Raw genomic sequence first — 21,746 nt, forward strand, 5'->3', positions numbered from 1 at the left:
GACAAGCTGCATTTCCCCCATACTGTGTATTAAGGAACTGTGTACAGGCTCATCTGACCATCTATTCTAGCCCTTAATATTCTTTAAAGTTACTTTGGTAATGTTTCTGTGCTATCACAGTTGACAGACAAAATTGAAGTTGAACTCCCAGCCTTGAGTTGATTAAATAAGCTGGTACAGATGTAAGCACGAGCAGTTTGATGTACAAATGTGAAAAAGAAAAAAAAAAAAAAAAGAAGAGAAAGCCAGTGAGTTTTTGCTTTGTTTTGTTTATTTTTTACCACAATGAGTGTCATCTCTTCCAGACATGCTGTGTCTCAAATAGTTCATGATGCTGTGGAGGCAAAGATGAGAATTAAGAAATGAAAAGGCAAATTGCTTTGTAAGAAAGTTTTCTTATTATCTATCTCTGAGACATCTAATATTACTTTCTCTCAGAGTCCAATAAACCATATATTACTGCCTGCTAGTTATCTATTCATTTGGTTGTAGTAGTTTCAGTGAGAGTTGTCCAAATGAACAGAGAAGAGATAATAGCCAGCACAATCATAAGAAAGAGAAAGGACAATGATTCATATTTTTCCATAAATTGAGACAATATAATTTATTTTAATTTTCCAAGATGCTTTTTAAAACACTTCGTTTGTTCAATAGCATAGTTATCACCAGACAAAACCTGATGTAGACGATGAATCTATAGACAGCATACAATAATAGATACAACACTGTCAACTGGAGCGCTACAAGGCCATTTGATAGCCCATGCCAGGCAAAAGTGCAACTGATTTGTCATTATTCACACCTTAAACCTCCAGGATACAACAGGCAGAATAAATGTCACTGTTTCTTTATGCTTAAAATAGCTATAATCCTTAAGCAGCAGGGAATAGCTGTATCTCTTTTTTTCGAGTGTTCTCTTTTTGTATCCAGAGGAAAAAACTTCAGACACAGTATTTCCAAAAGCACGCTAAAAAAGAGAGCAAAATAAATTCCTTATTAGGAGGATATTTGATGAAAACATTACATTTGAATAAAATAGGTTATGTGTACCTCAGCATGAGAGAGTTTTGTAAAAGGAACATTCAATACAGTTGTCATCAGCCTCATGTGAATCTATAAATTGATAAATATTAAATAAAACCTGAAAATTCACCCTCTCCATCACACTAGCCACATTTAGATTACTCAATAGTAATTTGTAGCCAGTGACTACCATAACAAGCCCTGCATTACAGAGTGGTCACCTCATCACAGAAAGTTCTATTGGATAGTACTGTTCTACATGATAATGCATGTAATACAGTTCAGAGAAAACAGTAGGTTGTCCTATTAGATACACCCCTCTGTTTTATATTTGGGGTAACTGAAATCCCAAAAAGGAAGTCACATGAGTAAAAACTGTGATAAATATGTTTTAACTTACTGGGGAGGAAAGGTAGGAGAGAGTTTAAAGTTCACTTTGCAGACCATTTGTTATTTAAGTAATTTAATTGACACAATCAGTCTTCACATTCTGATCATAAAAATGATGCTTCAGAAAAATCAAACCAATTCTAACATTATTTTAATCTTCAAATGTAGGACTGAGTCATTTTAAATCTTCTGTAGGTTATTCCCAATCGCCTGACTTAAAGTAGCTTCATAGACTCATTACAAATTTCTCTAATTTCCTTCAGTCTAAGTGGTTTATAAAATTAAGACCTCAGGGAGACAGGTTCTTGATTCACTATTGATGAATGGGATGCACAATGAAAAAGACTTAAAAAAAAAAAAAGATACTCATTGAAATCCTCTTTGAAATAAATGGTAAAAGTCTGTCTGCTGGCCAGGTTTTCCTCCCTATTCACTCTGTAAACTGTAACCTTCAAGCTCATCACCACCTACACATACAGTGTTGTGACAGCACTCAGAGTCTACTTTTCATTTCTACAAGAGCCCAGCTTCCTTTAAATGAAACCACATTCAAATCCTATGAAAGAAGTTTATTTTCAGACATTAAACTGAGGAGCCTGGCCCATTAATCCAATCTTCTTTTTATAGTGTGCTTTGGAAAGTTATCGTCACTACCTTTTCTGGCCCTTCAGATATCATTGAGTATCTGTCAAGAAAATAGAAAGGCACACATATCCAAAAATTACTCATGAGCAGCTCGATTAAGTATGCAATGGAATATAGTTTGGGAAACTTTCTGGAACTGGATGAAAGGAAGTGTCATGAATGATATCCCCAGTAGAGCTGAATTCTTCAATGCTTATCTATTCTATATTTAATCTGTGTAAAGGAAACTTCTTGCTAGCATTCTGGTGTCATTTGACGTCTCTCCGGTTCACTCTTGTAACCCTGTTTTCAGCAGGATGCTATGTGTTAGACAGCTATATATTTATTTTTCACCTCCCATCCCCAGGTTTCTTCAAATGTGCTGCTTCAATCCTACATCAGCTTATGAATCCAAAAAGCTAAAGTCATTAGGAGTACAACTAAGCAAATAGACCAGAGTGAGAGCTAAGGAGACTTTTTTTTCTTCCTTTTTTAAAAATTTAATAAATTTGACATTATATTTCATAAATTTAAGGTATACAGTGTGTTACTTTGATAAATTTATATATTGTAATATGATTGCCATTGAAGTAGTCTATGTCAGATTACATCATTAGAGTACAATATTATTGTCCCCTTTCATTACATTGTGGATTAGATTTCTGTGACTTATTTACTGTATATTACAAGTTTGTATACTTCAACACCATCAATCTTATCCAAGCCCCTTGCTTCCATGATCTACTGATTACCACCATTTTACTCCATTTTTTCATGGATTTCACTTTTTTAGATTCCACGTATAAGTGATATCATGCGGTACTTGTCTTGCTCTGTCTGACTTATCTTGCTTACCATAATGTGCTCAGATGTCATCCATGTCATTGCAGAAGACAGGATATCCTCCTTTCTCATGGCTGAAATAAAAAATATATATATATTTATAAATTTATATATATATAAATTTATACATAATATATATATAAATATATATAATATAAATATATATATATAAATACATAAATTTATATAAATTTATATATATATAAATTTTATCCATTCATCCATTGATACCTCCACCTGGAAGTGGAATTGCTGGATCATATGGTACATATATTTTTACTTTTTTGAGGAACTCTCATATTGTTTTCCATAGCAGTTGGATGAATTTACATTCCTATCAACAGTGTATAAGAGCTCCCTTTTACCATGTTCTCACCTTCATTCAGTGTCTCTTGTCTTCTTGACGATAGCCATACTAACAGGTGTGAGATGACATTTCATTGTGGTTCTGATTTGCATTTCCCTGCTGATTAGTGATGTTGAGCATCTTTTATGTGCTTTTTTGGCTATTTTGATATCCTTTTTAGAAAAAAAATCTAGTTCTGCCCATTTTTCAATTAGATGCTTTTAGGAGTTTTCTGTTGTTATTAAGGTGTATTCTTTATTAAGTTGTATTCTTTATATTTTTTGGATATTAACCTCTTATCCAATATATGCTTTGACAAAATTTTCTTCCATTTCTTCCATATTTGCAAGAAAATAAAATTTTCTTCCATTCTATAGCTTGCCATTTCATTGCATTGTTTCTTTTGTTGTGCAGAGAGTTTTGAGTTTGATGTGGTCCCATTTGTTAATTTTTCCTTTTGTTGCTTGTGTTTTTGGTGTCATGTGCAAAAAGTCATTACTGAGACCAATATTGATAAGCCACTGAATTATATTTTCTTCTAGGAGTTTTATGTTATCAGGTCTATGTTGAAGTCTTTTATCCATTTCAAGTGAATTTTTGTGTGATGTGATATAAGGTACTGTGATATAAGATACATTGTACTGATGTTTTTCCCGGCATTGTTTGTTGAAGGACTATCCTTCCCCCCAGAGGTGTTCATGGCTCCCTTGTTGAGTATTAGTTGACTCTACATGCCAAGATTTAATTCTGAGCTTTCTGTTCTGTTTCATTGGTCTATATGTATATTTTTGTGTCAGTACCATACTGTTTTTTATTACTATGGCTTTACAGTGTAGTTTTAAATCAGATTTTGTTCTTTTATCCTCAGAATATTTTTTGGCTATTTGGTGTCTTTTATGGTTCCACATAAACTTTAGATTCTTCTATTTCTGCGAAGAATGCCTTTGATATTTTGGTGAGGATTGCATTGAGTCTGTAGATGGCTAAGGGGAATATGGCCATTTTAGCAATATTTATTATTCCAGTCCATGAGCACAGATTTCTTCCCATTTGTTTGTGTCTTCTTCAATTTCTTTCAGCACAGTCTTATAGTTGTCATTGTGCAGATCTTTCACTTCCTTGATTAAATTTTTTCCTAAGTAAATGGGCAGAGGACCTGAGTAAACATTTCTCCAAAGAAGTCATACAAATGGCCCAGAGACATATGAAGAGATGCTCAACATCACTAATAATAAAAAAAATGCAAATCAAAACCACAATGAGATATCACCTCACACCTGTCAGAATGGCTGTTATCAAAATAAATAAATAAATAACAACTGTTGGCAAAGATGTGGAGAAAAAGGAATCTTTGTATACTATTGGTGGGAATGGAAAATGGTGTAGCCACTATGGAAAAGGTGTGGATGTTCCTCAAAAATTAAAAATAGAACTACAATATGGTACAACAATTCTACTTCTGAGTATTTAACTAAAGAAAATGGAAGCAGTAATTTGAAAAGGTACATGCATTCCTATGTTGACTGTAGCCTTATTTACAATAGCAAAGATATAGAAGCAACCTCTGTCCATCAATAGATGAATAAATAAAGAAGATTGACTATATACACACACAATGGAATATCTATTAAAAATTAAATTTTGCCATTCATGACAACATGGATGGACCTAAAGGGTATTATGCCAAATAAAATAAGTTAGACAAAGACCATATGATTTCACTTATATGTAGACTCTAAAAAATAAAACAAATGAATAAATAAAAGAAAACAAAAACAGACCCTTAGGTGCAGACAATAATCTGGCAGTTGCTAGAGAGGAGGGAGTGAAATAGAGGAAGGGAGTTAAAATGTACAAACTTCCAGTTATAAAATAAATAAGACATGGAATACAATATACAAAATAGGGAATATAGTTAAAAATATTTAAACACTTTATATGGTAACAGATGGTGGGTAGATTTATTTTGGTGACCACTTCCCAATGTTGTATTACAATGCTGCATACATGAAATTAAAATAATATTGTATATCAACTATAATTCAACAACATTTTATTACCTAAGTATTTTATTGTTTTTGATGCTATTTTGATTGGGATTTTTTTTTTCCAGTGCTTCATCATTAGCATAAGGGGATGCCACTGCTTTCTGTAAGCTGATCCTTTAATCTGCCACTTCATTGAAATCATTAATTAATTTCAACAAGTTTTTGATTGATTTTTTTGATTTTATATACATAAGATCATACCATCAGCAATTAGTGACAGTTTTACTTCTTCCTTCCTGATTTGGATGCCTTTTATTTCTTTGTCTTTTCTAATTGCTCTAGCTGGGACTTCCAGTACTAAATAGAAGTAGTGAGAGTGGGCAACCTTGTCTTGTTCCCGAACTCCGAGAAATCCCTTTTAATTTTTCTTCATTGAATATGATATTAGCTGTGGGTTGGTTATATATGGCCTTTACTAACTTCAGGCATGTTCCTCCAATACTCAATATTGTTAAGGGTTTTTATCATGAAAAGATGTTGTATTTTATCACATTAGACAGCACCATTCTTAGTGAATTTGGCAGGTGTCTATCAATTATATATTAAATGATTAAAGCAAATTATAATATTCCCAGTAAGTATAATTTACTTTTGCATTAGCTGGATCTCTGTGTCCATTTTACCTTCACACAATGGAATTCATAGTAGAACAACTTCTAGTTACACAATTGAACAACACTTTAAATATAAGGTGGGTTGTTTCTGTGACTTAACCTGGGCATCTACTTCATGTTTATCACCACAAATATTTACTTTATTCCTACTACATACAAATATATTTTAATATCTCCTTGCTTAAAAAAGAAGAAGATTCTTTGATCAGACTTCAAAGTGCTCTAGCTAATATTCTAATTTTTTATACCCTTTAGAACAAAATTTCTCAAAAGTGGTGTCTATTGTCAGTGGTACTAGAGAAATGATAAAAATATTGCTTTATCATATTCCGTTTAGCCCAAAGTCCACCAAACAATTCTTGTCAAAGCCATTAATTATCTTTTATTGCTGTTCAGAAGGAAAGTTGCAGTCATCAACTAATGGGCCTATTATAGCTTTAAATATACTTACACTACTTCCTAGACTGTGAAGTCTTCTTTACTGGTCACTTCCTTCCTTGGTAGCCACTCTATTAAGCCTCCTTTGCTGATTCTCTCTTCTGCCCAAACTCTAACCTTGGAACCACCTGGGCTTCAGCCTTGGCTGTCTTCTCTTTTATATCTAGAGTTATTCCTTAGATGGTTTGATCACAATAACAAGCAATATCGATATGCTGATATAACTGTCAAATTTATATTTCCAATATGAGCTGCTTCCTTAAACTTCAAATTTATATATTCAATAGTCTACTCAGATCACTAAAGAAGTCCCCCCTTATCTGTGGAAGACATGTTTCAAGACCCCCAGTGGATGTCTGAAACTGCAGATAGTACTGAATGCTATAAATACTATGTTTTTTCCTAAGCATACATACTACAATAAAGTTCAGTTTATAAACTGGGCACAGTAAGAGATTAATAACAATAACTAATAATCAACTAGAACAATTATAACAATACACTGCAATAAAAGTTACGTGAATGTGGCCTCTTTCCCTCAAAATATCTTATTATACTCTAGTCGCCCTTCTTCTGGTGATGATGTATATGATACAATGCCTACATGATGACATGAAGTAAGGTGAATGACACAGGCTCTATGACATAATATCAGGCTACTACTGACCAAAATGCTGCTGATATATCAGAGGAGGATTGTTTGCTTCTGAACCATGGCTGAGCACAGGTAACTGAAACTACAAAATATGCATGAGGAGGTTACTATATACTGTGGAGATACTGTTATGCATGGTAATGACAAGCTCAAGATGTCTGTGGTAGAAATATGATTCTCCAAATACCCCTTGTGCTTTTTTTTTTTTTTTTACATTTTCCAGGTGCTTCCCTGACCCTGTTGAGTTAAATTAAGATCATGTGCCTAATTTTAGCAGTTAAGAGTGTGTTTACCTCCATCTCTCTCCCGTTCTACCTCGGGAACACATAGAGTAGATACAGAGTAAAGGAAAATGACGAACATATGCGAGGCTTCATGTAATCAAAACATAAATCTTAAAGTAGCTTCATTACTGAAATCGTAAGGTTGGTTTGCTAATGGAGTTTGCCTAATTTATCCCCAAATACAATTTGACAACAAATACAATGGGAATAAAGAGAGTTCAGAAAACAAGATCTCAAAATGTTGAAAGAACTAACTTCTTCTAGATCCCAAACACTATGAGATTTAAAAACACTCCAAGTGATAGAGCCTCTGTAAATAGCAGTTGGAATAAAGAACTCAGGCCAAAAATCAGACTGAGAATGTAGTCTTTAAGGTATGTTCCAGATACTTTGAAGGCAACTGCTACTAAATTGGGGGTGAGAATGCAGAATAATTAAAATTGCTTTTTTAAAAAGTGTGTGCATGGAGCAAGTACATGAGAAGCTTTCTAATTTTTTGAAGGAACATCAATGTCAAAGAAACCATAGATCCTAAAATAAAAATATCTTCAACATGTAAAGACAAAATAAACCTTGTGCCTCCAACTTTGCAAAAGTAGGACGAGACCTGAGAAAACTGTGCCATCCTGGAGAAAGGAATAATCCCCAAGTGGCACATAAGATGGGTCCAGAGATAAAAACGAAAAAGCAAAAATTTCAAACAGTGCAGCCAGTGGAAACATCACAATGGGCAAATGACTCCTCTTAGATAACACAGACTTCAGTCAAGACACCTTTTTCCAACCCCAGGGTAGGAGACCTTTATAATATTTGTACAGTGGGATTTCAGAATTGCTAGAGGATAGCATTCTGTGTGTCTCTTGGTTTCCTTTATGAAAGGGATTAATAGTTGTGATTTGCCTGTCCTGGTTCTGCCAGTTACTGGATTTGTCTTTTCAGCCAACAGGTCTGTGAATGAAGAAGAAGAAGCCACACTGTAGCTGATGAAGACTGGTAAGTATCTCCTCCTGGAGAGCCTGTTCACTGACTTCTGGGTTCAGTCACTGAAAGAGATCTGGGATTGTCTCTAAAGGGAATGCGTTGAGTATAGTCTATGTGGTTAAGGAGAGATCAAAGGATTGACCGTGTGTGGTACAGGTAGAGCTCCCCAAGTATTATATGTACTTCCTAAAATGCCTCAACCTATCTTGCCAATATTTTGGTGGCAGTCCACATGACTAATTCTAGCCAACAGACTTCAGGAGAACTGATACCTGTCACTGAACTGAGTTCTGAACTCAGGGAGTTCAGAGCTGGGATGTGTCCTCTATCCCTTTTCTGTGTCTTGGAAATATTAGGGGCAGTCAAGATATAACAACCTTCTAGATGATATAGCCAGAAAATAGAAGTGGGTTGTGCAACATGCATTGGACTTTATTATAAAATAAGCCTCTGAGATTTGGATTAAAACTGATACCACATGATAACCTAAACTATGCTAATTGTGGGAAGGCCTAATAAATTTCTATCCCAGTGCTTCTATACCACCAAATGTTCTCCTCTTCCAGCTACCTCTGACTCAATAAATAGAAATTACCCTCTTTTCCTAGTTGGTTAAAAAAAAAACTTTGAAATCACTTTTGATGCCTTCCTTTAAAAAAAAAATGCAATTCTACAACAAATTTTGTTGTTTTTTTTTTTGTTCAACTTATATCCAGAATCAGACCCCTTCTTATACTGCCACCCTAATCCAAGCTACTACCACTTACCATCTAAATGACTAAATTTTCCTCATTAATGGTTTCTCTGCTTCTACCTTTGCCCATCTTTTGCAGTGTATTCTCCACGAAGCATCAGAGTGGCTCTGTTAAAACTTATCTCATATTTCTATTTTGCTACAAGTTTCCAATGATATTTCATTTGATACCCAATAAAAGCTAAAGTCCTTAAAAATCCTGAAGTTTCTCTTCTTTACATCTTCAGTTCATCTTCTACGACACTTTCCTTTAGGATCACTAGCTGAGTCACTTAGCAGTTGGGTTATTTTTGGCACATAATTTCACCTCTCTGAGATATAATTTCCTCATCTATAAAATAAGCATAGGAATAGCTATCCTATGGTGTTTATGATGAAAATAAAATAATAATTATAGTATTGATCAAAACCATAAAAAACAAGTTAGGCTTACTTAGTACTTACTATATACCAGACGTTATTCTAAATGTCTTTCCTATATTTACCTATCAAATCTTCCAGACAATCTCATAAAGATAATTATTATTATAATTTGCAATTGGAGGGAAAGAAAATGAGGCACAAGATGTTTTATAATTGCTCAAGTTCAAACAGGTAGGAAATGTCAATGTTGATTTGAACCCAGGCAGTTTATCTCTAGAGCCTGTGTATTTAACCACAATATTTTGACATATTAGAGTACAAAATGTCTTGTATATGCCAAGTGTTTAAATAATACCAGTGCATCCTCTTCCTACTTACTAGCATTGTGAAATAAGTTTTTGCACAAGTTAAAGACAAATCTGGAAGGAGGGGAGAAATGTAGATAAATAAAAGGAGTCTTAGGAAGGCTCACATTACTATATGAATGGAGAAATATATACACAATTTTTTCAAATATAATAACTAATTCAGCAAGAAACAAGAATTTCCCAAGAAATGTTATAAAAAAATAAGAAGGATCTAAAAGACAAATCTTTCTAAAATTAAATGTTATGATTCAAACCTTGAACCAAGTGTTAGAGCAATGAGGGTTCACCTTACTTCAATAAAGATCTTCTAAAATTTGAATTGACTTAAAAGTTGATTGCTTCTATTTACGATTCTCCCAACTCCAGTCTTTAACCAAAATAACAAGGGTAGGTCACAATTTTTAGCAATAAGGGCCTATTTTACCTAAATCTGGAACATATGACCTTACTATCCACTCCTATAAACATGACAGAGCTCAGATATATTCACAAAGGAACATATTCATTGGCATCTTTTTAGAAAATATGAACCTCGATCTTAATAATCACCATAGGATTAAGAAATGTCAAGTTAATCTTTTCCCTCTTAGTAATAATTGTGAAAGTAATCTTTCAGATGTCAATTTTAGAAATTTGAAATTAAAATTTACCTCGCTTGCTTGGATGGGAAGAAGATGGACCATCTATAGCATAGGATATCTCAACATCTTTTGCCTCCGTGAACTGCTCTTTTAGCTTTTCCAATTGTTAAAAATCAAATATAAAAATTATAAATATTTAATAAGAATGATACTGCTTTCTATTGAAAAAGGAATAATTAGAAAAAGAAAGGAAAATGCATGGAAAAAATGGAAGAAGGAAGAAAGAAAGAAGGAAAAGAAGGAATGGAAAAGGAGAAAAATAATAAAGAAAATAAACAAAAAGAATTAAATAGAAAATTCCAAGGAAACTTGTAGTTAGAGACTGGCTTGGAAAGGTACATGACTCAACAGGAGATAGGAAGAAACAGGTTTATGGTGAAGGAAGTCAACTCCAGGTGTTAATTAATGGGGAGCTTATAAACATAGCCTGTGTTGCTGGACTGGATTTTATGTCACCTATAATGAGCAGTCGTTTTCAAGGAGTTTCAAAGAGTTATGTAAATGTTTGAATTTCCTGAAATATTTCTCCTTTCCATAAGGAAAGGAGAGGTATTTTGAGGCCTTGGGATTTTTACCTGGTATTCAACCCATGTTAATTTTTAGCAAGCTCTCTGATTGCCCATGCCCTGAAGATCTAACTCTACCAAAATAGAGTTCAGCTTGGCTACTGAAGGTGTCCATGTTCAACCTGCTCAAAATGATGAGGTATGATTCTCTCTCCCAAACAGCCACATGGTTTGTATAATAATGAATTTGCATGCATGTATGCGGACAAGTTTTGAAATCATCTAATCTGGTGATTTTCGAATTTTCTTCCCAACATGTCAACCAGTGGAGAAATAAGGCTGCAAAGGGGCTCCCAATCAGGAGGGCTGAGAGCAGATCAGGAAGGTGACACTTCAGGCCTGCAACCAGGTGATTTAAGCAGGACAGCTCCACCTTCATGTGCTTCACTTCTAGGACCACATCCAATTTATTTGGGAAAAAGTATTTCCACTTTTTAAAATAATAACTATGTTATTAAAAATCACCAATCTAAGTATAGCCTCCCATTTTGCAGATGAGATTTAAATCCAGAGAATTTTAATTTATCCATGGTCTTATAGTTAGGTAATTGAAGAGCTGGGATGAGAATCCAGATTTTCTACACATTTCGTCTCAAGACCTCTTCAGCTATAGTTTTGTTTTGGTTTTCTTTTCTTTCTTTCTTTCTTTTTTTTTTTTTTAAAGATTTTATTTATTTATTTGACAGAGAGAGATCACAAGTAGACAGAGAGGCAGGCAGAGAGAGAGAGGAGGAAGCAGGCTCCCCGCTGAGCAGAGAGCCGGATGCGGGACTCGATCCCAGGACCCTGAGATCACGACCTGAGCCGAAGGCAGCGGCTTAACCCACTGAGCCACCCAGGCGCCCTCTTTTTTTTTTAATTTAAGTGTAATTTGACTATTTTTTTCCCCTAGTGAATTACTTTACTCTTTCTCTAGCAGGAATAAAAAAAAAATTAACAGTATAGCACTAATAATTGTTCAAAACTGTGCCCAAAGAAAATGCCTTATATTTATTAATAAAATTGAAATGTAAGTATTGCACATTCTCACCTGCTTAAGTTCTTCTGATTTGCCAGTTGTCTATCTGCAAGATACACTTTTCATATGAAAAATTTCATTGCAAGTAATATTTGATTCACTTCAGGACATGCATTCAGGATCTTATGTGGAAGGCAAAGTCTTTTTTCGTATGATTTAAGACCACCCATCATTCCTAATATAAAACCCAAATATTTTCTCAGTGTCTATAACATTGACTTATAACCAGTTATGTAATGAGAAAATATCTGATTTCTAGTAATAAGCACAAAGCTTTCTAAAATAGACCATAATTCTAACACGTACTATTATTTAGAAATAAACTATTTTACTGATATGAGGAAATCTTATAAAACAATTTTAAGCAAAAAGAGCAGGACACAGTATCTATGTAATTCAACTGATAAACACCTAAAATATGAATAGTAACTCCCTCCGTTACAATTTGAGTATGTTTTTCTTTTGTATAATTTCATTCATTTTTTTCAAAGAGAATATATTACTTCTAATTTTAAAACCTTATATTCTAAAAATATTTATTAAGATATTGTTGTAGTCCGCACATTGTCCCATGAATAGACATTTTCTTTAGAAGACCAGATGTTTTCTGGGAGTATACCACATTGACATATTGTCACATTTTCTCTCAGGCTAGACTTACCAAGTTTCTGACAGTATTTGTCATTTCTTGGGGAACATTCTGATACATAAATTATATTCTTCTAGTCTTTAAAGAAAAAAATCTCAGTTGGTGTAGCATAAATTTCCCAATGGTCTCTACTCTAACCATTTCTCACACTGGGAGAATTTGATTGCAAAATATGCTAACTTAACTGCTATGAGACTGCAGTTAATTTGTGAAATTTCTAATGGAAACCTATGAATGGATGTGAAGCATTTAGTAATAAAAATATATATATATATGTGTGTGTGTGTGTGTGTGTGTGTGTGTGTGTGCATACATATAAACTGTACCAATAAGGACTTGCATAGATATGAAAATATGAGTAAAGATCACTATGGTGTAACTACATGGTTACCAATCCCACTAGGACCTTCTAATTGAAGAAAATAGGATTTTAATATTTGTTAATAATGCCATTGCTTTTAGCATGAATATGAAATAATAAAAACACCTAAGCCATCAGTGCAGCATAAAAGGGAGTAGTTATTATTTTATTTAATATAACTAAACATTTAGAAAGAGCAGATCAGAAGACAGATCTAGACTCACCAATGTTAAAAGGTCTTTGGAAATCAAAATGTTTATTCAGTAGAGCCAGCAGTAGTTCCTTATGATTTGTGTCTTCTTTATCTGGAAACAGTTCATTTCCTGTAATAATCACCTCAATGTAATAAAACTTCTATTTTCTATCTGTGTCACTGGAAGTATTTCTAATTAAATACATTTTACAGGTAACTCTCAGTGCGTATAGTCATCAATAAAAGGCATGTGGAGAAAGGTGTGTAATCAAATAAAACAGGCTGTTAAAAAAATCATTGAATGAATAGGAGCACTCAAAGACAGACTGTGAGAGAGAGAGAAGAGACAGAGAGTATGTCTGAAAGGTGACATCCTAAATTTTACCGCCTTCATTCCTAGGTAGTAGAATTACAGGTAAATTTCTTATTTTTTACCTGCATTTTTGAAATTTTCTACTCTTGTGTTTAATATGAAAAACATAAAAGTTATGTTTTTAAAGAAAAAAACCAATATATTTTTTTTTAAATTTTGGATTTTTATGAGCTATACACATTAAAATATGAACCATTTTGTGTTCTGGAGATTGCATTTAAACTATCTAAGGAATCCTATGGAAGAGGTTGCATGATGTCTATTTTCTCTCTATTGACATCTTTCCATCTTTGTCAGTTTCCCTCCCATTCCATTCACTGACCAGATGCCCAACTCTTTCAGCACCTTAAAAACAGAAATATCACCCAATTTTTTGTAAATATTTTTATTTTATTAAGTATTTTAAATCAGGACAATAACCTTTACTCAAGTTATAAAACATGTAGACTCAATAAGGTAGCTATTAACAAATAACACAATTGAAATAATAACCAGTGTATTACAATAAAATAAACTTTTGTGAGGTGACCTAAAAAATCAAACCTTTATCATAGAACTTCTTTGGATCATTTTTCTTCTACTTCCTATTTCCTCAGACAAGCTGACAGTGTGAGCAGAAGCTAGATTTGTGAGTTTGAAGTTTAGAAGTGAGAGTATTGTGGTTTTAGCTACAGAAATGGCTCATGACTTGACTGTATTATTCCACGAAACCATCTGCCTTTCCTGTGTCTAGAAAATGTTTATTGATGAACTCAAAGGACTGAGAGGCTAATGAAAGAAATCAGAAAGCCTTGATGAGCAAATGGATGACTTGGGGCAAGTGACAGCATTGTTTCCACACTGACCAAACATAGTTCATTGGTGCTCAGTTCTTCAATTTCCTTTACATCATAAACATAGAAATTATCTGTGACATTCTGGGTTTTTTCTATTGATTAATTAAAACACTAATAGATATCATATGGTTTCACTTATTTGTGGAGCATAACAAATAGCATGGAGGACAAGGGGAGATGGAGAGGAGAAGGGAGTTGAGGGAAATTGGAAGGGGAGGTGAACCATGGGAGACTATGGACTCTGAAAAACGATCTGAGAATTTTGAAGGGGTGGGGGGTGGGAGGTTGGGGGCACCAGGTGGTGGGTATTGTAGAGGGCACGGATTGCATGGAGCACTGGGTGTGGTGCAAAAATAATGAATACTGTTATGCTGAAAAAAATAAAAAAATTTAAAAAAAATTAAAATAAAGTTATTTTGTAAAATAAATAAATAAATAAAAACACTAGTAGAATACCAATGGAAATTTTGTTTACCATTAACTAAATGAAGACCCTCAGAGAGAAGTTAGTTTAAGATGTGGCCATGCAATACAATAATTGTTACTACAGTTGTTTATGAAAATGTTAAATAATAAACTTTAAAATGTTTCTGTTTGAAAAAGACATAAGGTACATTTTATAGCCAGATGATAATGGTTACTTGTGTCAGAGAACTGTGATAAAAGCAACTGTTTCATTGCCTTAACTAGAGAAAGTATAAGATAAGAAGGAAGTAAGGAGGAAAAGTAGAGCTGAAGATTTTATGTGCTTAATTCACAATCCACTTCTGCATATTTAACTGGAACATTTTTCACAAAAGAAAATTAACCTATTTGCCTTTCTTTACCACTTTTGCTTGCGGTAACTACACTTGCACAAGTGTCCTCAAAGTCTTGTCACTACCTTTTAAGGCAACCACTGTTTACAGGACTCTCTGAATAAAAAAGTTTTCTCAAAAATTTTTTCAAATATTTTTTGTTCTTAAAGTTAAGAAAATATTGTCTAAGATATATAATAGGAAATAAACCTTTTTTATTCTTGTTTTCTGTAACCATCCCTCAGAATAATATACTGCTTAAAATATAACTTAACTAATGAGAAGTTGTACTGGTCATGCAAGCATGCCTAAGATGACCTTGAGGAAAACCTGTACTAGCTGCAGGCCTCTGGTGGAGGGATGAGAAATGTCCTTGAAACCGAGCAGCTGGGGATGCCAGGCCCACTCCTGGTGGAACAGAGAAAGCCTGCTGTTAAGGTAATCCATTACTTTAAGTGCGCTTGCTCAACTACAAATCCGTGCTGCTGGACCCCACACACCTTACTCCTCTTCTTGTCTACCTCCTTTACCTCTAAGTTTTCTTCTCCTTTGTTGCTATCTTGTATCTAATAAATACGGGACAGAGAAGTTGTTCTGTTGACAGTCCTTTCAGCTGTGGTCCCCTGCTCCCCTCTGTCTTACTGCTGACTTGTTTGTGCCTCATTATTCTCCCGTGCACCCTTAGGAAATCAGCAGTTTTCATTTTTAGTTTTAAAACAGCTACAGTTTTAAAAGAAAAAAAATACACATATTTTGACTATGTTTCTGTCTTTGAACTACAGTTATTTAAAAAAGTGAATTATAAAGGTTAATATTGATAAAGGAAATGTTTGAATAAAAACTCCCTGAGTGTAGATGCACCTTAGCACAAAGGATGGCAAAGTTACCCAGACGTGACTCAGGAAATGCTTTTGCAAATACACAGATAATATTGGTTCATTATTACTTAAGATAGACTTAAAAGATTTTGTTGCCTCCTTGCTTTTTGTTCAAATTTGAAGCATTTTAGTGGAGACAGATGAGAAATTTTTACCAGAAAGAAACCTGGAAACCCCCTCATAATGATAATACCAAAAAATTCATAAATTTTCCATAGTCTTCTGGGTCATGGTAGTCCCTCTTCCGTCTTTTGTGGTAGGTAGTTTGCTCACTGTCAGGTTTACCCATGGAGCCAGGCTTTTCTATAGCCCCCTCCAAATTAAAGCTGGCAGACCGTGCCATTTGTCTTGAATATTGTCTAACACAGAGCAAGAGATGGTAACCCCAACTTTGCTTTCTGTCAGTAGACAAATGCTTATTTGAAAAATGTGTCAAAAAACCACAATAAGTCAAATGTTTGGCTGTTTTGACAAATGTGTGTGTGGAGAGAGGCATACTCTAATCACAGACAATTTGGTTCAAAAGATAACCTTACTAGTAATTTCATCTTTTCCATTCACATACAAGGCAACAGATCCAAGGGAGTCCCAGAGAGAAACCTTTCCAATATGCTGCCAGTGACAGAAGGACATCAATGTGTGGTATTCTGGGGTCAGAGGTGTTAATGTAATTTTAATCTAGAAAAATTCTTTAGAGTTGGATTCTGCTGTATCCCACATGCATATGAAATCAGAAGGTACATTTACCACTAACATCCTAATTTTGCAAAGTCCTCAACGAATGGTCTCATTTTTCCACACATGTTTGTGCTATGATAAGAACATTGAAAATCTCATTATTTCACAGGAAGAGCAATAAAGGCCTACCAAGTGCAATGATTTTGACCCGCCAAAGACAAAATGTGAGCCATGGATAAAATCTAGTCTTTTTGATTCCCAAGTTTCTATTTATGTCTCTGGAACAATTTGTTTTTCAATGGAAAAATCCCTATAAATAAATAACAGGGATTTATGCAATTTTAGTTTCATTGCCAAAAGAACTGCTTTTTCATTGACTTTTAAAACTGCATCTGAAGCAACATGGTCTAGTACAGTTGAATTCCTTCTAAAAGGGAGAGAAACTTGAGCCCTCTTCTCAGTCTAATATTATATAAACCAAATGAATAATGTTCTGATTTGGTTCTGCACCCAATAGGACAAAAGGTTCTTTCCAACCCATCAAGAAGGTCAATTAGATGACAGTAACCTCAAAATCTCAAGCTGGAAGGGAAAATAGAGAGCACTATTTTAAGTTACTATTTTTCAAACATAAAGAATTATATAAAAGTTTCAATGAGGTTGTTTGCCTAATAAATCAACATTAAATTTAGCTCTACTGATTCTCAGATGAAGAGATATTTCCACTACAAAACACATTGAAAATTTTAAAGAAAGATCAGTACAAGTTACAATACTACAAAAGCAGAAACTTATTTTCTCCAACTTTACATGGTAAATATTTGTAGATGTCATAGATTACATTATTTCATTTAACATATGTACCCTAAATATGTTAGAAATCTGATAAATACAGTCAATGCATAATGTAGGTGTTAGCCTCATCCTCCTGAAAATACTGTGTAGATCTCCCCATGCATTATTACTTCCAGATTTCTACAAACACAAATTTCCACCTTAATGAGTTCTTCTCTGAGCCATTCTTCTTTCATAAGTAACTTATTTATAGTCTTATTGGGTAAAACTATTATTTTTCTTTCCCCAAATGTACTTTAAAAATATGCACATGTTAGTTAATTGATTGTGTTACTATTTATACATTCACTACCTTTGGTCATAGAGTAGATGTAAGAAAAAGGTGCCCCATGATTAGAAAAAAAAAATAATAGAATGTAGTCAAAATAAATTTAGTACAGTGGTGGTTAAAATTAATTTACTTGAGCAGAACAACACCACAGATTACGTTTAACTTAAAACAGCAGCTTTTGAAGGGATGTTTAATGATTACATCATAGTAATGCCTTAAAGCATTATTTTAATAATGTCAGAAAAATTAAGACAACGCAAACAGGAAGATAGGGATTATTTACCCATCTGTAGGATTTTAGATTCATGTGTACATACCTTGGGTAAGATATGGCTGTCCATGCACCAATTCCAAAAAACTCATTACAGTTAACAAAGTTAGGAGTCCAAAGCAAAGAGTGGTTGAAAGTGGTTGAAAGGACCTTGTTCATGTTAAAAATCTTCTTCTGTGCTAGCAGAGAAACTGGACTATCCAGGTCAAGATAAATACTTCAGTGGCTCTGGAATGCTGCAGAGATCACTTTTTAAAAGATGGCAAATGTGCTTCAACTACAAATGATCTGGACAAAGACAAAAACTTATAAAATGTAATGCATTCTGTCAACATGATTCACTACTTGGAGAAGTGACAGGTTTGCTACTCAGTCAATTACAGGAAGAACACAATCTATACATCTCATCCCTGCCCATTTCACTAAAAGCACGCATTCCTACGCATGCTCACGCACTCAGACACATGCACAAGCACAGAGCAAAAACTGGCAATGCAGAACTTGTTGGTTAGATTTTCATAACAGTGAAATGGGAGCAATGCCTTTCACTTGACTAATTTAGAGTCCCATGGAGGTCTTCCTAATAGCCCAGGTTATTTGCAACCACCGCTTCATTTTTAACCAACCAGATAGATTAGAGTTGGGAAGAGCTCAATCTGTAAATGAATCATAATGGGAACATTAATGTCTTACAACATTGAAGAAGGATGGTTTCTATTTTGCTGCAACCAGCACTTCTAGAGATTAAAGCTAAATCTAATTAATTCAAAGTTGGCAAATGTGCTGTCAATTGCACTCTTTAATACTTGCTTTAATTGTAACTGCTTTCTTTTTAAGTCAAAGTCTTTCAGTAGATCCACAATTCCAATTTTATGGCTCTGAAGATGTGCTAATGACCTCTGGCCTTGGCATTTACTTCTCTGTCAGGAGAACTTTCCATGCATTAGCTCTAAAACTGACTCAGTTCCCCATGCATAAAGGGCAGCACGTGATAATGTGAAAGAAATGCGATTATCCAACTTTTCACGAACCCATTGCTTTAATAAATTCCCCGAATAAAGTCTCAACTACTTAGTTTGATATTCAGCCTTGTTTTTCCTCCACAGGCTCATTTGCACGGCATGTTCTTCTGCACCAGTCACCGTAAGCTTTCAATTCCTGGACATGCCTTGCACTTCCTCACTTCAGAGCGTCCCTGACACATTCCCCAGTAATGCTTTTAGACTTTATATCTGGATATCAAGCTAAGTGAATGGAAAGAATAATTGCACCTCCTTAAGTGTCTGTTTTCTCCTGAGACTAAAAATTCAAGAACAGTGTCTTTGCAAGTTGATCCTTAAAGTTCATCATACCACAGTGTTTCAAAACCTTCCATCATTCAAACATACCTCGAAACCATCATTATTTATGTAATAAGTTATTTGTATTGGGTTTTTATTTTTTTTATTTTTTTATTTTTTTTTAATTTATTTTTTTTTTTAAGATTTTATTTATCTGACAGAGAGAGATCACAAGTGGGCAGACAGGCAAGCAGAGAGAGAGAGAGAGGAGGAAGCAGGCTCCCTGCAGAGCGGAGAGCCCGATGTGGGACTCGATCCCAGGACCCTGAGATCATGACCCGAGCTGAAGGCAGAGGCTTAACCACTGAGCCACCCAGGTGCCCCATGTTTTGGGTTTTTAAACTCTACAATTTTTAAAGTATGTCAATATGGAAAATGGGAAATGAGTATTACTTAGTAGACAAAGAATATACAACCATGATGAAAAATAGTATAATTGCAAATAATTAGTAAAGAAAAAAGTAAAAACAAAGTATAAAATTCACTGATAATAAATCTGATCAATCATATATAAAATATATTGATTATAAATCTAATAATCCAAAATGAAGGCCTGGCAAAAAATAACAAATAAAGTGTAAGTTAAATATGAGTCAGTATTAAAAACATGTTCAGATCATGGATCCCTAATTTAAAAAAAAAATGTTTTGTTTTGTTTTTTAAAGATTTTATTTATTTATTTGTCAGAGAGAGAGAGAGAGAGAGCACAGGCAAACAGAGTGGCAGAGGGAGAAGCAGGCTCCCTGTGGAGAAAGGAGCCCAATGTGGGACTTGATCCCAGGATGCTGGGATCATGACCTGAGATGAAGGCAGCCACTTAACCAACTGAGCCACCCAGGCGTCCCTAAAAAAAAAATGTTTTTAAATATAAAAAAGATTGTTTGGATTTTTTAAAATTTTGATGTTAAATAGCAGCACAAGGAACCCAATTCCCATAGGGTTTACCTTCTTAAAAGAGGCAACTTAATTTAACTGCCTTCTGTGATAAGTTTGGGTACTGATGACTCATTTCCTTTTTTTTTTTTTTTTTTTTTAAGTAACTGAAGAGAACTTTTTATTACTTTTCTGTACAGAAAATTCAACAGCATCCACTCAGGCCAGTTTGGTGGGTAGTTCTTTAGCTTTTGTCTTCTCCAACTTGGCAATGTGAGCCACAGACTTTGGACACAGGACATTGCCCCCCTCTCCCCCTTCCCCCCCCATGATGTTGGATCTCATCACATCTGTCATTGTACTTGGTCCTGGTGGCTTCCACCAGCTTAGCCAGAGCTCCCCTGTCTTCTGAATTAACCTGTGTGAAGGCAACAGTGGTGCAGGTCTTCCCATGAACCAGATGCCCCAGCCTAGCCTTCCCCTTGGTAATGCGTAGGGAAGCCCACAGCTTAGGACACAGTGCAGGCAGGAAGACAACCAGTTCAATGGGATCCACATCATGTGTAATCACTACCAGCTGAGACTTCCTGTTTCCCACCAATCTCGTGACAAGATTAACTCCAGCTTAAAGGACAGGAGGCCTTTTAGTGGGGATATCCCCTTTCCCAGTGGCCTTCTTCTCAGCCCAGAACCACAATCTCTGCTTCTTCTCTTGCTTTGTCTCTGGTCTGTATATGTGGGCCAGTTTAGGCAGCTGAGTAGCTGTTTGGTGGTCCAAGGCCTGGGTGAACTGGTTAATCATGAGAGGCACTTTTAGACATTTATAGAAAATAGCCCTTTGCTGTTGCAGCCGGATGTAGTAGGACTATTTGTCAAATGAGGTCTCTTTTGGTCAGGATGTCCTGTCTGATGCCAAAATTCTTGGGCCTTATCTCAGACAAGGGATTGACCATCTTCTTGGCCTCCTGCTTCTTTACAATAGCAGGGGCTTGGGCCAGCTTCTTCCCCCTAGCCTTCTGTCCTTTCAGCATCTTAGATGGCTAGAGTAGAGAGTTCTGATGACTCATTTCTAAACAAAATCTTATGTATGACTTTTGCTCCACAAACATTTGCTTCAGGAAATCTCATGTAACCTCCTGAATCTCCTGTCATATATTATCTGATATTGAGGAAGTAATGAAAAATAACTTCCTTATCTGTGACCATTCAATCTACTTTGGGGAAAAAAGCCCACAGAGATCCTTAACTAAATCATTCTCTCTCAATAATCAAAATACTTTACTAAATTCCAGTAAGTATATAATCTAATTTGTTGTTTAAATGAAAACAAATTTTCAAGATTGATTGTATTAAACAGATAAATGAAATTAGAATATTTGTTTCTGGAGTCATTAGTATACACAGTAATAGCACAT

The 21,746-nt window shown here is 34.7% G+C and overlaps 1 protein-coding gene and 1 pseudogene across 1 annotated transcript; both read right to left on the minus strand.

The window, feature by feature from the left end:
* Positions 1 to 941: 941 nt before the first annotated feature.
* UTS2B (urotensin 2B) lies at positions 942 to 19,517 on the minus strand. Its single transcript, XM_047731998.1, has 5 exons — positions 19,507 to 19,517; positions 18,165 to 18,268; positions 13,191 to 13,289; positions 10,382 to 10,477; positions 942 to 967 (listed from the first exon to the last, which is right to left on the minus strand). Exons 1-5 carry the CDS (start codon positions 19,515 to 19,517, stop codon positions 942 to 944), a joined length of 336 nt encoding a protein of 111 aa, XP_047587954.1.
* Positions 19,518 to 20,550: 1,033 nt separating this feature from the next.
* Positions 20,551 to 21,362, minus strand: LOC125101672 (60S ribosomal protein L7a-like; annotated as a pseudogene).
* Positions 21,363 to 21,746: the final 384 nt, after the last annotated feature.

Source organism: Lutra lutra, chromosome 1 (genome assembly GCF_902655055.1).
Source record: "Lutra lutra chromosome 1, mLutLut1.2, whole genome shotgun sequence".
Classification (NCBI taxonomy): domain Eukaryota; kingdom Metazoa; phylum Chordata; class Mammalia; order Carnivora; family Mustelidae; genus Lutra; species Lutra lutra.

Excerpts from the sequence above, each read along its gene's own strand:
- UTS2B (XM_047731998.1), bottom strand. Across the intron at positions 13,290-18,164 it reads ACAGCCATATCTTACCCAAG|GAAATGAACTGTTTCCAGAT; the intron begins GTATGTACACAT and ends TGATTATTACAG. Across the intron at positions 10,478-13,190 it reads CCAAAGACCTTTTAACATTG|AATTGGAAAAGCTAAAAGAG; the intron begins GTGAGTCTAGAT and ends TTGATTTTTAAC.